This window comes from Xyrauchen texanus, chromosome 30 (genome assembly GCF_025860055.1).
Source record: "Xyrauchen texanus isolate HMW12.3.18 chromosome 30, RBS_HiC_50CHRs, whole genome shotgun sequence".
Classification (NCBI taxonomy): Eukaryota; Metazoa; Chordata; class Actinopteri; order Cypriniformes; family Catostomidae; genus Xyrauchen; species Xyrauchen texanus.
In genome coordinates this window covers 21296305-21310726 of record NC_068305.1, presented here as the reverse complement: position 1 = coordinate 21310726, position 14422 = coordinate 21296305, and the positions used below count along the sequence as shown (strand labels likewise).

Below are 14422 nucleotides of genomic sequence, written 5' to 3'. Positions count from 1 at the left end.
TGCTTGAACGTGTGTGGTGCTCTTATAAAATGAATAGCTAAGGGATATATACCTTAGCTATTACTGAACTACAACACAAGCACAACAACTATTAAAACATTGATGAGGTGCATTTGTACCTGCCAAAGTTGCACAGGTTTCTTCCAGAGTCTGTTCAGCTACAGAGAGTATGGGTGGAGCTACAGCCTCCCACTTTCTCCTATCACCACCTGTGGGTGGCCTTTCCTCTGTGGTGGAAGGTTGGACTGGTTGAGAAGTGGAGCATGGTGCATCGTTACAAGGTGAGGTAGCATCTTTCTCATGCTCTTCCTCAGGTGTCTGGACCTTTAGATTCAGATTCAGTCGGCAAAGAATCTCCTTCTTTTCACTCTGAAAAAAGAACAACATTACTGCTAATGTTCCTCTACATAATCATTAGTCATCAACGTTAGGGATGTGTCACAATGGACCACTAATCTAACAAATGAGGTCAACTAGTTAATTTACTGGTAGACATTACATTTTTTAATTCTGATATGTTTTAATTCAGTCCAATTTGTTGGATTTTGAAAATATGTAGCTTTGCACATTTCAAATCAACATGTTCAATGACAATTATTCAATTAAATGTTGCCTCATATTAATAGTGATTATTTCCAAACATACTATCTCAACAGTACAATTCAATTTACTCATCTAGTAGTTCTTACAAATAAGTAACTCCCACCTGAACATCTGATGTTTCTGCTTTAAGGGGGTCCTCTTTCAAAGCAGAACTCAATCCAGATGAAATCTACCAAGAAGGAAGACATCAAAATCATGTGGTACTCTATCAGCAAATGTACTTCGTATCAGAGCAAAAATTAGGACATTTCTTTGGTGCTATGAGGGACCAACCACGCCCACATCCTTCAGAGCAGCAGTCATGGAGATTGCTGGAGTGGTGGGTCTTGAGGAAAGTGTGGCTTTGGAGGCATCTTCCTGAGGGGTGAGATCTGACTCCTGAGTGGGAGGGATTGCTGGAGGTGGCGCTCCACCTACGGCTCCAATCCCAACCTTAACTCCTCTTGCAATAAGCTGAATACAGGCAAAATCATTGGAAAAAAATAATAAATCACCTATAAGGTGGTATACAATATGCAAGAGATGAGGAGAGATCAAGATGGATGGAGAAGATTGACAAAAAAAACATAGCATACATGATCCTCCCACACTTTCTTCTCTCTTTCATATGCTTCTCTTCTCTTCTTTTCAAGCTGTTCTTTAAGCACTGCAGCGCGAGCCTTTGATTGGGCCTAAAACAAAATGCAAGGGACACACAACTTGTTAATTGTTTTGTCGTCTTAACCAGATGTGACACGATGAAGCAACAAGCAATCTTTTCCATGTATGGTAAATATGTCATCTCACAGCATTTTCATTATCAGTGTGGCAAAAGAAATGGCTGGAAACTTAGCACATTGCAAATGGTTAGGACTCCATGAAACCGTTTGGTTGCTTGTGTAGAGAAATACAATCAAAGCTACACATCATAAGTAAAACGAGAAGGCTTGCCTTCAAAGCCTCAATCTTCTTCCTCCTGAGAGCTGCCTCTTCACATGACTCCTGACTGTCTGACCCATCACTGTCATACTGAGAAACAGAGTCCAAATATTTAAAGACAAACATGAAAGTAATAATGCATAGAAGAACTGATACAGCTGATCATATTAATACTATATTGCTGTAAGAAACACTACACAACTGTATACGGACACTGCTGCCAATATTGTCATTTCAACCAGGGTATGTATGTGGGTGTTTCCTATGTACCTTCTCTCCTCTGAGGCGAGCTTTGATCTGCTGTCGTTCATTAAAGTTCTGTAGTCTGATTTGCCGCAACCTCGACAGGTATTCCTGAGAAACACACAGATCACATCATCTCTCTCTTTGTTCTTTTCCTTAAACAAACATGTACACACAAGAATATGGGCTAGACACATATTCAGACTGATGAACTGATGAATTACAAAGTGAAAGAAATATAACATTAAATATTGAGGATGTAATGTGAGAACAGCAAACTCAAAAAACAAAACAAACAGGTGAGCAGCTGAACGGCTACAGAACTGAAGTCAAAGCCATTCATTGAAAAAACCATAACAGAGCAGTTAGATGATCTTCAGCTGGCATCCTGATGCGAGTCTGCATTTATACCCACATCTCCTTAAAAATAATACAAAAATAACAGAGGACCATAAAGAAGGGATGCTAAAAAGTAGGATAACGTTCAAAAAACAAAACAAACAACATGTATACATTACAAAGCCAATAGGGAATTTGAACAGTGCTAAAGAAATAATGAAAACATAATGAAATGGTGTGTCACGATCACAAACAATAACACACTGCATCAACACCACTGTGCAGGGACTGTATATCAGGTGGCACTGGTGAGCGGCTACAGCAACTTCAGGTGGACACATACAACAGAAAATAAAGAACCGAACAATGGGGGTTTGAATGATGACGGAGGAGTGAATGGAAAGAGGAGCTTTGTTTGGTCCCAGACTGGACTCCTACCTCCTCCTCTTTGTTGACTCTAGGTCTCCTGCATCGGGACGAGTTTGTCCAACTCGCAAAGATGGTGGCCAGGTTATGCCGGGCACCCTATTCAGCCATTGGTTCAACACGATATTACAAAAGCTACATATTAAATGTAATATCAATCACATCACTAACTCCAAAACCCAAGCACTCTCAGGTTATTAAATCCTTGACACAGGGACAACTGGTTCTACTATCTGAACACTCACATCACTGGGCTTCAAGGAGTTGGACACTAAATACAAGTTAAGTACAATCAATCTATTGATAGCATTTTTTTCATAAAATTAATTCATACAGAAAATAATTTATCATCTTATGAAACTCGTCCCTTTTTTATACTTTGTGTCCATCCATTCAATACATTTCACATTCCATTTTACATTCCATTTTCTTTCTACAATAGACAATTATTCATAGTTTTTTCTAACTTTTAGTGGCATTTATTTTCTCTCACCACCCATATATTATCCAACAAATAAAATAATAATAATACAATTAAATAAATAAATGTATAAGTTAACCCATGTAGCTTTAAAATGCGAGCTTGCTCAGATGTAAACAGTCCCTTTCTAGTATCATGCAAATAAGATATAACATCATAACATGTCATGATATTTAAGTTGAAAACATTGATATAACTATAAACAGACAAGGTCAGTTAGTGATTCTATCCATCTAGATTCAAGCCAACATGTATAAAGTTTAAGCATTGTGACAATATTCAGAGTGTGCATGTTAATATTTATTACCTGGCCCTGTGGTCTTCTATTGCCTACTGTAACCATTACTTTTTTAACTGGGGGACAAGTCAATGATTTTCTGTGATAATTAACATTATGCTACAAATGCTGATAAAGTATTTGTATTGAAACTTGTTTTGAACTGGAACATTCCTTTAACCAGAAAAGGTAGAGATAAAGTATAAAGGATTCTTACCAGCTGACCCTCTGCACGGAATTTATTCTGCATGGCTTCTCTTTTCCGCTGTAGAAAATCCTCCACCTGTTTAGCCCTCTCTGCTCCCAATTGGCCTCGTAATCTAGAGAAAAGATAATAGGGGCGATCACATAACTAAATTTGAAAGCATTTCAATTTTAAACATCTATTTACAGAATTTACAGAATAGTGGTCACAAAAATCACTGAAGAAACATACGCCTACTGACCTATTGGCATAGTCTTTCTTTGAAATCAGCTCATTTTGGAGACTTGCTTTGCGTGGTTCTCTCTTGACAAACTTTTGGTTGGGGATGCAGGCATGACCATTCAGTTTCCCAGAGTCTGCAGGAGTCCTTTCTCAATATAAACATATTGAACAATGTTACCTTCAACAAATAATTAGCAAATTCATAAAAATTCCTTCAAAGAGACAAAAAAATAAAACCGCTTTCAACTAGTCCCGGAAAAAAACAACAACAACCTTACATTGATAAAAAGTAGTATCTTACATTAATTTATCATTTACATTTATGCATTTGGCAGATGCTTTTATCCAAAGCAACTTACTACTTAGCCCTTATTACAGGGACAATCTCCCCAGAGCTCAAGGACACAATGGTGGTGGCTGTGGGGATCGAACCGAAAACCTTCTGCTTTAGCCCACTACACCACTGTGAAAATTGCTAAAAGTATTTCTGATAGTCATGAAAGCATGATCGTTTTTATGAAGGTAGATTACAGATGTAGCTCAAAGCTAAAGACGCTGGCTACCACCCCTGGAGTTTGCAGGTCTCCTAAGCAACCCAATTGGCCTGGTTGCTAGGGAGGGTAGAGTCACATGGGGTAACCTCTTCATGGTCCCTATAATGCGATTCGTTATTGGTGGGGCGTGAGGTGAGTTGTACGTGGATGCCTCCACATGTGCTATGTCTCCATGGGAATGTGCTCAACAAGCCATGTGATAAGATGCGCGGGTTGACTGTCTCAGACGCAGAGGCAGCTGAGATGTGTCCTCCACCACCCGAATTGAGGCGAATCACTACACTAATTTTTTTTTAAAAATGCACACCCGTGGTTTAATGGCCACTCCGCTGCGCCTCGTATGTGTGCCAGAGTGTGTAAGTGTGGGAGAGGGGAGAGAGAGAGAGAGAGAGAGAGAGAGAGAGAGAGAGAGAGCATACAAGGGCACTTTTCAACCGAAATATATAGACAAATATTATAAAATATAATATATCAAATATTATAGACATTGTCATTCTTTTCCGTTGTACTAAATCAATGTCTTTGTTTTACTTGGTTATTTTGCTGTGGTAGCCTGTAGGGCACTTTGAAATAATTGACCAATTTGGCTAAGTGATATGGAACCGTTATTCAGTCGAGACCTGGAACTACTTCATGGCCGTGCGTTTACTGGAAAATAATTGCACATCTTAAAACGTCTGTCAACCAATTAGAATCAAGCATTCAACAGGCCCCTGGTATAAAAAATTATAACACACATTTATATGTTGCTAAGAACTCAAATGTATCATTTTTTTGTCCTGAGGCCAGTGAAAATGTTGATAAAGCAAGTAATCTGAAAAACTGACCTGACCAGGCCACCAGAAAAAGTCCTTTACCCATTAATCTTATTTCTCATCTCACCTGCTATTGTCCCCTGAAGACTTGGCTCCTTCTACTGCACCATCTTTAGGTGTTGGTTTGGATGTTTTATCAGTGGCTGGGAGGACATAGTCATATGGAGCTCTGCTTGGAGCTAGAGCAGGAGTTGGGGTGGGGCCAGGGAGATAAGGTGTGGCATGTGTGGGTCCAGAGTGAGGGGCGGGGGCTATTCCAGGGGAATGTGCAGCTCCAATGCCACCGGCCCCATACAACTGTAGTGAGAGTGAAAATAACTTTTGAATTGACTGATCTGTTGAGTGTTCTTGAAAATATCCTTTAATGAAGCAACAAGAAATAGTATAGTACCTTGCGCTCAGGACTGCTGCCTCCACTAGAACTGAGGACATGTCTCCAGCCCTGCTCCCGAGCCCTGTTGATTTGGTTCAGCTAAGGCAAAACAAGTCAAAATGTAGGGTTTTAACAGCAACCAATGAAACAAAAAATTTGAATATTGATTTACTTTATTTGAATTGATCAGTTCACCTTTTCCCTCTCAAATCTCTTCATCTGAGCAGCCTTAAGTATCAGCATCTACAGAGAGAAATACAATTACTGCAGAACATTCACTCAATAAAGGGGCTTTCAGAGAGATATTTAAATGTCTTTCTACCCAAGAGATACATTACTCTATATGTATCTATTATTCATATGAAACCAGTGAGGTCAGCTGTTGAACTTGATGTGAACTGCTGTTCAGAAACAGCCATTCATTCAATCAGTAACACATGACTCAGAAATCAAGAAAGCCCTCAATGCTAAAGAATCAATATGATTTTAAGTGAGAGATCAAAATGTTCTCAAATATCAATCAGTTAAAAAATAGTTGCAATATGTATGCACATGTGCCAAGATTATTTCTTGAGATCACCTGTTCACTTTGTTTTCTTTCCCTATCCATCATCTCCATCCGTTTCTTCCGCACGCCTTCCTGAAACATAAACACAAATACAACAAACAGTAAGTGATATTTTCAATGACTTGATTGCAACAGATATAGAAATAATTTTAAATGAGACCATAGTGACAACGTTTTTATAAATATTTGATTGGAAAACTGAATGTGGAAAAAAAAGAGACATAAGCATAACCATATGTATAATTTTGTTAAATTGAACAAAATTGAATACACCTCTTCTATCATGAGCATATTTTCAGCTTCAAAGTCATTTTTATATTTTTTCTGGGGCAAAAAGTCTATGAGGACTATGAGAGCAAAAAAAAAAAAAAAAAAAAAAAAAACAATAAAAGTCTTGTGAAAACCTGAAAATCTTGAAAAAACAAATGTTGGAATTAGTGTAAAATTATATATATATTTTATTTCTTTAAAATAATTAGCAGAGGAACTTTTTATTTTAAAATATTATTAATAATTGAAATTGAACTTTTGTCAACCATATCAAATTCATGTGGTGTAACCAAAATGTAGATAGCCATTTTGTTGTTATTTGACAAAAAAGTATAAAACAGCAAGGAACCCTTTAGGCCCTCAAGACTCGAAGTAAAAAAATATATATTTTTCATATCATTAAATATAAATATTTTGATATTTTATAAAAATTCACTTCAGGTCACTTGGTTTGACCCTGAGAAAACTGCCCAGTAGGTGGTGAAATGCACGAAGAATGCAAATTGCAAAAAACAAAAGGTGAAGAATGTAAAAGTGAATATGGAGATTTATAGAAAAGAAAAAAGGACTTAAATATTCTCATCCACACCTATCAAATAACATTTAAAACCATGCGTACTCCAGGTAGGGAATGAGGTTTTGCCCCAAGTGAAGGAGTTCAAGTACCTCGGGGTCTTGTTCATGAGTGAGGGGACAATGGAGCGGGAGGTTGGCCGGAGAATCGGGGCAGCGGGGGCGGTATTGCACTCGCTCTATCGCACCGTTGTCACGAAAAGAGAGCTGAGCCGAAAGGCAAAGCTCTCGATCTACCGGTCAATTTTTGTTCCTACCCTCACCTATGGTCATGAAGGTCGGGTCATGACCGAAAGAACTAGGTCGCGAGTACAAGCGGCCGAAATGGGCTTCCTCAGAAGGGTGGCGGGCTTCTCCCTTAGAGATAGGGTGAGGAGCTCAGTCATCCGTGAGGAGCTCGGAGTAGAGCCGCTGCTCCTTTGCGTTGAAAGGAGTCAGTTGAGGTGGTTTGGGCATCTGGTAAGGATGCCCCCTGGCCGCCTCCCTAGGGAGGTGTTTCAGGCATGTCCAGCTGGGAGGAGGCCTCGGGGAAGACCCAGGACTAGGTGGAGAGATTACATCTCCACACTGGCCTGGGAACGCCTCGGGGTCCCCCAGTCAGAGTTGGTTAATGTGGCTCGGGATAGGGAAGTTTGGGGCCCCCTGCTGGAGCAGCTGCCCCCGCGACCCGACTTCGGATAAGCGGTTGAAGATGGATGGATGGATGGACCATGGGTTTAAGGGGCCAGGGAAGATCAGCGAGTATTAATGCTGACTACGACACCCTGAGCTGCAAGTTCGTATCCAGGGCGTGCTGAGTGACTCCAGTCAGGTCTCCCAAGCAACCAAATTGGCCCGGTTGCTAGGGAGAGTAGAGTCACATGGGGTAACCTCCTCGTGGTTGTGATTAGGGGTTCTAACTTGGTAAGTTGTGTATGAATTGCGGAGAGAAGCATGAGCCTCCACATGTTGTGAGCCTCTGCAGTGTCATGCACAGCGAGCCACGTGATAAGATGCATGGATTGACGGTCTCAGAAGCGGAGGCAACTGAGACGTCCTCCGCCACCCAGATTGAGGTGAGTAACCGCGCCACCATGATGACCTACTCAGTAGTGGGAATTGGGCATTCCAAATTGGGGGAAAAGGGGATAAAAAATTTAATAAAAAAAGACATGGATTTAACCACTGGAGTCATTTGGATTACTTTTTTTCTGACTTTGTGCTTTTTGGAGCTTCAAAGTTTGGTCACCATTATCTTGTAATGTATGAACCTACAGAGCTGAGATATAGTTCTAAAAATCTTTGTTTGTGTTCAGCATAAGAAAGAAAGTAACACATCTGGGATGCCTAAGGGTGAGTAAATTATGAGAGAATTCTCTTTTTTGGGTGAACTATCCCTTTAAATGTTTTTCTAAAAGGCAAAATGCTGAAAGATGGCGGGTTGGCAGGGTTGAATCTATAACCTTATGGTTACCATCCCAGATCTTTAACCACTAGGCTAAACCACCCCATTATTTATCAAAACCTGTACTAAATGAGACATTCAGGATAAACTGGTACAAGGATTTCTTAATAGGGCTTAAAATGAAGTGGCTGAGGGCAAAAAGGGTTAAGAGGGTTGAAAGGACCAGTGCCAGGTTATGTTGAAAGGACCAGTGCCAGGTTACGTTGAAAGGACCAGTGCCAGGTTACATAAAGCCCCTTAAAAGTAGTTTTTCCCTTAAGATCACCCTAAGAAAATAACCCTTAAGTGTTCCTGTTTTTATAGGTAAAACGTCACAACACCTTACGATTTCCCTTAAGTATTAATTTTTAACCATTAAGTGTTGCATAAAGCCCCTTTTCTGCCATTTACCTAAGTATTTATTAAGGTAAGCAAAACTTCAGCTTAAGTGTCGGTTAAGAGTTACTTAAGGTTTTTAAAAATGTTTATAGGCCAAGTTTATAGGATCAATTGAAGACTAGTGTGCCAAGGAGATGTTGCATGGTAGAGAACCCTTTAGACCATCTTATATTGATGAAAAACAATTACAGGAGTACAGATTTAACTGTCACATAATATGGAAAATCGCTAACAAGCTGGAGGGCGATCTACAGTGATAGGAACACACACATACCAGAAGGGTGCCAAGTTTTATCTGCTCTCTGCATTTTTACAAACAATACGAATGGATGCATTAAAATCATATTGCAAGTTAATTTGAAATATATTGAGAATATTTATACAGTTGAAGCATACACCTTAGCCAAATACATTTATACTCCTGTTTTTCACAATTCCTGACATTTAATCATAGAAAACATTCCCTGTCTTGTGTCATTTAGGATCACTACTTTAATTTAAGACTGTGAAATTTCAGAATAATAGAAGAGAGTATTATTTCAGATTTTACTTCTTTCATCACATTCCCAGCAGGTCAGAAGTTGTCAAGTCAAGTAGGTTTTTATTGTCATTCCTCTATATAGCTTATATAAATTATATAAATGTACATACACTTTGTAAGTATTTGGTAGCATTGCCTTAAAATTGTTTAACTTGGGTCAAACTTTTGGGTAGCCTTCCACAGGCTTCTCACGATAAGTTGTTGGAATTTTGGCCCATTCCTCAGGCAGAATTGGTGTAACTGAGACAGTCTGGCTTTTTTATGGTGGTTTTGGAGCATTGGCTTCTTCCTTGCTGAGCAGCCTTTCAGGTTATGTTGATATAGGACTCGTTTTACTGTGGATATAGATACTTGTCTACCTGTTTCCTCCAGCATTTTCACAAGGTACTTTGCTGTTGTTCTGGGATTGATTTGCACTTTTCGCACCAAACTACGTTCATCTCTAGGAGATAGAATGCGTCTCCTTCCTGAGCGGTATGATGGCTGCGTGGTCCCATGGTGTTTATACTTGCGTTAAAGATATCCCGATCGATCAGCACTGGTCAAAATAGTCCGATATTCGCCAGATATTTAATATTTAAATAATCAGATAGGAGGCCAAAAAAATCTGATCGGGACATCCCTAACTTGCGTACTATTGTTTGTACAGATGAACGTGGTACCTTCAGGCATTTGGAAATTGCTCAAAAGGATTAACCTTTTCTGAGGTCTTGGCTGGTTTCTTTTAATTTTCTTATAATGTGAAGCAAAAAGGCACAGAGTTTTAAGGTAGGCCTTAAAATACATTCACAGGTACACCTCCAATTCAGTATACCTCCTATCTGAAGCTAACTGGCTAATTGCTTGACAAAAATGTCTGGAATTTTCCAAGCTGCTTAAAGCCACAGTTAACTTCGTAAATGTTAACTTTTATCCCAATGGAATTGTGATATAGTCAATTAAAAGTATAGTGAACTCTTAAAACTTGCCAAAGCTAATAGTTTGCTAATATGAAATCTGTGGAGTGGTTAACCCTCTGGGGTCTGAGGGTATTTTGGGCCCTGGAGAAGTTTTGACATGCCTTGACATTTGTGCTTTTTTCAGTTGCTTAAAAACTAATTAATGGCTAAAGTCTGATAACACTGTATTCAGCACAAACTGGGCTACAATAATATGTGAGCAACATGTGTGTACATGTTTGTATTTTTGAGAAAATAACGTTTATGCATGGTTTTTGAAAAAACTAAAATTTTAAGTCTCTGAAATAAGGCCATATAACACATACTAAACATTTGTCCACAAGACTTTTGAGAACTGGATATTGTAGCCTAGATTTTTTGCTACAAAATGATGTGAAAATCCTGATCACTCATTCATACAAAACAATATACTAATTGAACTTTTGTAAGACAATTTTAGAGTTGAAAGGCAATATGCGACGAGGCGTGAATGATCGTGAATAATCATTGTAATTAACACATGAGAGACAAAGACCCTCCCCTGGGACAATCAATGAGGGATAGAGAATGAATGTGAGGAAACTTAATGATCCAAATCAAGTTAAGTTAAAAGAAGTAATCTGACTATATATTTTCTTTACATAAAGACTTTACTTAATTTTAGACCTACACTACCGTTGAACGAAGTCTCTTCTGCTCACCAAGACTGGATTTATTTGATCCAAAATACAGAAACAATAATGATATTCTGAACTCTTTTTACAATTTAAAAGAACATTTTTCTATTTAAATATGTTGTAAAATGCAATTTGTGATCAAAGCTGAAGTTTCAGCATCATTACTGCAGTCTTCATTGTCACATGATCCTTCAGAAATCATTATAATGTGCTGATTTTCTAATATGGGCATATTTAAAGAGCATTTTACTCATTTAACCTGAACACATATTTGCAAGCACAAGCTTTGTTGATGATAATGAGGCAGCATAAAATATAATTAAAATATAATCTAAACATTCATATAATATTATATCATATTACATATCATATTTATATCATACAGCATACAATTTAAATACTTGCTTTAAATGTTCATCAGAGTCCAGCTCTTCTTCTGAGGAAAATGTTAACTGTTCCATAATATTCTGGAGCTTTCTCGTCTGTGTATGGTTGCAAACGCACAGAAAAATGAATGAAATGTGTTTAAATCAAACCTCACATTCGCCTGAGTATCGTTACAAACACGCAGAAAAGTTGAGTTTTCAGAGTAGGGGGCGTGTACATTTGCATTGATCATCTCAGCACATTAGCGTATGAATGGCGCGCTCTGCTGGTGGGTGGGATCATATTACAGATAATTAGATAGCCTAGTAAAAACTGTACATCGCTTTGTTTCAAACAGATTCCATTGCAGGAGAATATTTGTTTTAAATTTGAATTGTTTTATTTATAAGTAGAAATTTTAAACTTTCTTTAGACATATGTTTCATGTTTGTGTGATAAGTATTCGCGGAGTTTCAGTTCATTTTTGTGACGTGTTTCTGAAATATTCTCATGAACACAGAGACTGCTGAAAGCTCACCCTTTTTATTATCTTTATTTTACAAAAGCACAAGATTTTGTTGTTATTGTGAGTGTACACAAATAAAAGTAGACCCTTTATAGTCTCTAAGGATGTCTTACACTTAACTGTATGCCCCAAAATTCCGGAGTATTTTAAGTTGTTTCTGCTGTAATGACGAAAATATCCAGCAGGACGCGCCGGCGTGTCCGTCGACCCCAGAGGGTTTAAAAATGTGTTTTAATGACTCCAGCCGACAGCCCTACTGACCACCACATATTTCAATTTGGGATGGTAATCAGTTCTCTGCACAGTTATACAAGCATCTTAACATCTTGCACCTCTAATCCAATTCTTACTGGGCACAGTTATTCAAATTCAAAGTTGTCTTTCTCAAGAGGGTGCTTACTGGCAGTAAGAGCAGAATCCTTCGGTAAACGGTCCGCATGCAAAACTTTTTGACTTACACAGGAAAGATTTGTACACAAAAAAAGTGTTTGATTCTACTAATTTCGAGGATTGTACCTCAGATACAAATGGAAATCCGCCCGTTTAACCTCCAAGAATGAGTTTAATTATTTATGCACTAATCACATACGATTGTGATTTGTGCATTCTCTTGACATGTGCTGAGGAAAGTAACAGGTGCCATGTGACAACACCGTTTATGCGCCGCTTCAGAAGAAATCGGATAATAATTTACACACAAATTTAGGACATTTCCGATCCTCTGAAAGTTGGCAGAGACATGCTGTGTCCATAAGAGTAGAGTTGTATTACTCACTGTAGTAAATCTCTTAACGTATTCCCTTATCTAAGGGAGTGTCTAAGTTATTATATGCAACACCCTCAAGTCATTCCCTTAGGTAAGGGGAAATCACGCTTTAAGTGTTCTACTTAAGGGAAAGACTTAATGTGTTTTATGCAACCAGGCACAGGGTTGGGTATTAGTACAGAAGGCTGTAGATAGGAGGCGCTCTCTGAAGTACCTCATGCTTTCTCCTCTCCTCCTCCACTCGACTCAGTCTCTTCTGAGCTGCTGCGGGAGGGGGGGCCTGGACAACACATGACATCGGAGGCGAGGATCAGAGGTCTCTCGCTCTCATACATAGTTCATACATAGTATTGCTCTCATTGCTCAGAAAACCTTACCCTTAATGCCCCTACTAACATTCAGGCTCAGTTGTAATGCATGGGCAAACCATGGGGATGGATTAATCAGTGGAATTCATAGTTCTCCCTTTGCCATATCAGGCCCATGGCTCTCACCTTTTGGATTTTGACTGGTTTCCTTGCAGCATCTGGTACCTTCCTGATAGCTTCGATTGGTCTTCGAACAGTTAAAGGCACTCCATATTTTGCGGCTGGCTTGGTGATTTTCTGAGCTGGGGAGATTGGGATGGGGCCAGGGGCAGGGCGTTTGGCTGAGGAGTGCAGAGAAAAGGAGCATTTTCATTATGTGATTTGTAGCCAAGTCTTTCACTTCTATAGACCTTATTCAATGTAGAGCCATCTTTGATTTTTAACATGAATGAAAAAAAGACTGTGAGGGATAGACTTCAATGACACATGCTGTATAAAGCTCCTAGATCCCATCTGATTTTCCACAACTCGTATTGTCTTATGCTTTTTGTCTACTGAATGTTCTATGAAAAATATATTTCAATGTTTTTTTCTGTAAAGATCCAAAAAACTCTTTATACTGCAGTCCAGAAAAAATAAAATAAAACTCATGGTATGTATTTACGGGGCATAAGAGAACTTTGGAATTTGATTGACAGGAGATCAAGAGAACTGTTTAACAAAATGCTTCATGCACATCTCAATAATCCATTACTGCATATTGAATATGCAATTGTGAGAGAATGTGTTTACCTGGTACACCCTGGGCCACACTCATTTTAGGCTGATTAAGGTGAAGTGAATGGCTGAATTCCTGAGCAATAAGCTGCAACACACAAGGGGACATTTAAACAACATGCTGGAGTGGGTCTGGAATTAGAATTAGACCTGAGAGTTATATAAAATGTGAGTCACCAGGCACAAACTGTTGATATGATTCATCAAACTGCTAATTGAGTGTGTGTGTGTGTGTGTGTGTGTGTGTGTGTGTGTGTGTGCATGTCACCTGAGGGCTGAGAAACTTGTGAATCCTCCGAGCAAGAAAAGGCTTGTCCAAAATGGTAGAGACGGAGGGTCTCTCCCGGGGGTTGCGCTTGAACAGATGGGCCAGGAGAGAACGCAGGTCTAGTGAGTAATGCACTGAAACAGGCGGGTACGAACCACGGATGATCTTCAACACCAGGTTCTTCATGTTTCCTGCCTCAAACTGAGCGAGAAAGACATAATTGACCTCATCTAACAAACTCAACATGAAAACAGCATATTCAATCAAGTTAAATATAACAGAACCCTAAATATAAATGTAATATCATTGCACGACATTCATTTACATATGCAGAATGTAAATTTCATTAATCTACTTGCCTTAGGACTACTTGAATCATTTTCAGTGGCCATAATCCTATGTACAGAAATCCAGATAGCAACTGGAACAGACATTCAAAATGAACGCAAGCGCTTTTTGTAGTCTAACATTATCTATCCACGTAGTTTATTAACTTTAGTTCTCTACTTAGTTTAAATATAATTAATTCTTAATATCACGATGTAAGATTGATTGGTTTAAAATGT

General features: G+C 38.8%; 1 protein-coding gene across 2 annotated transcripts in view; it reads right to left on the bottom strand.

The window, feature by feature from the left end:
• The window catches only part of LOC127623763 (serine/threonine-protein kinase Nek1-like), a 36304-nt gene that overhangs the window by 16092 nt on the left and 5790 nt on the right, over nucleotides 1–14422 (bottom strand). The window contains exons 9-25 of one of the 2 annotated variants that reach the window (XM_052098246.1): nucleotides 13857–14057; nucleotides 13604–13676; nucleotides 12998–13152; nucleotides 12718–12783; nucleotides 6037–6096; nucleotides 5652–5699; nucleotides 5475–5555; nucleotides 5151–5380; nucleotides 3734–3859; nucleotides 3505–3607; nucleotides 2542–2628; nucleotides 1792–1875; nucleotides 1534–1611; nucleotides 1179–1274; nucleotides 877–1056; nucleotides 707–772; nucleotides 120–369 (exon numbers count right to left, since the gene is read on the bottom strand). In XM_052098246.1, coding sequence (XP_051954206.1) covers nucleotides 120–369; nucleotides 707–772; nucleotides 877–1056; nucleotides 1179–1274; nucleotides 1534–1611; nucleotides 1792–1875; nucleotides 2542–2628; nucleotides 3505–3607; nucleotides 3734–3859; nucleotides 5151–5380; nucleotides 5475–5555; nucleotides 5652–5699; nucleotides 6037–6096; nucleotides 12718–12783; nucleotides 12998–13152; nucleotides 13604–13676; nucleotides 13857–14057 — 1984 coding nt within the window. The remainder of the gene's footprint in view (nucleotides 1–119; nucleotides 370–706; nucleotides 773–876; nucleotides 1057–1178; nucleotides 1275–1533; nucleotides 1612–1791; nucleotides 1876–2541; nucleotides 2629–3504; nucleotides 3608–3733; nucleotides 3860–5150; nucleotides 5381–5474; nucleotides 5556–5651; nucleotides 5700–6036; nucleotides 6097–12717; nucleotides 12784–12997; nucleotides 13153–13603; nucleotides 13677–13856; nucleotides 14058–14422) is intronic. The other variant, XM_052098247.1, reaches the window with a different exon arrangement.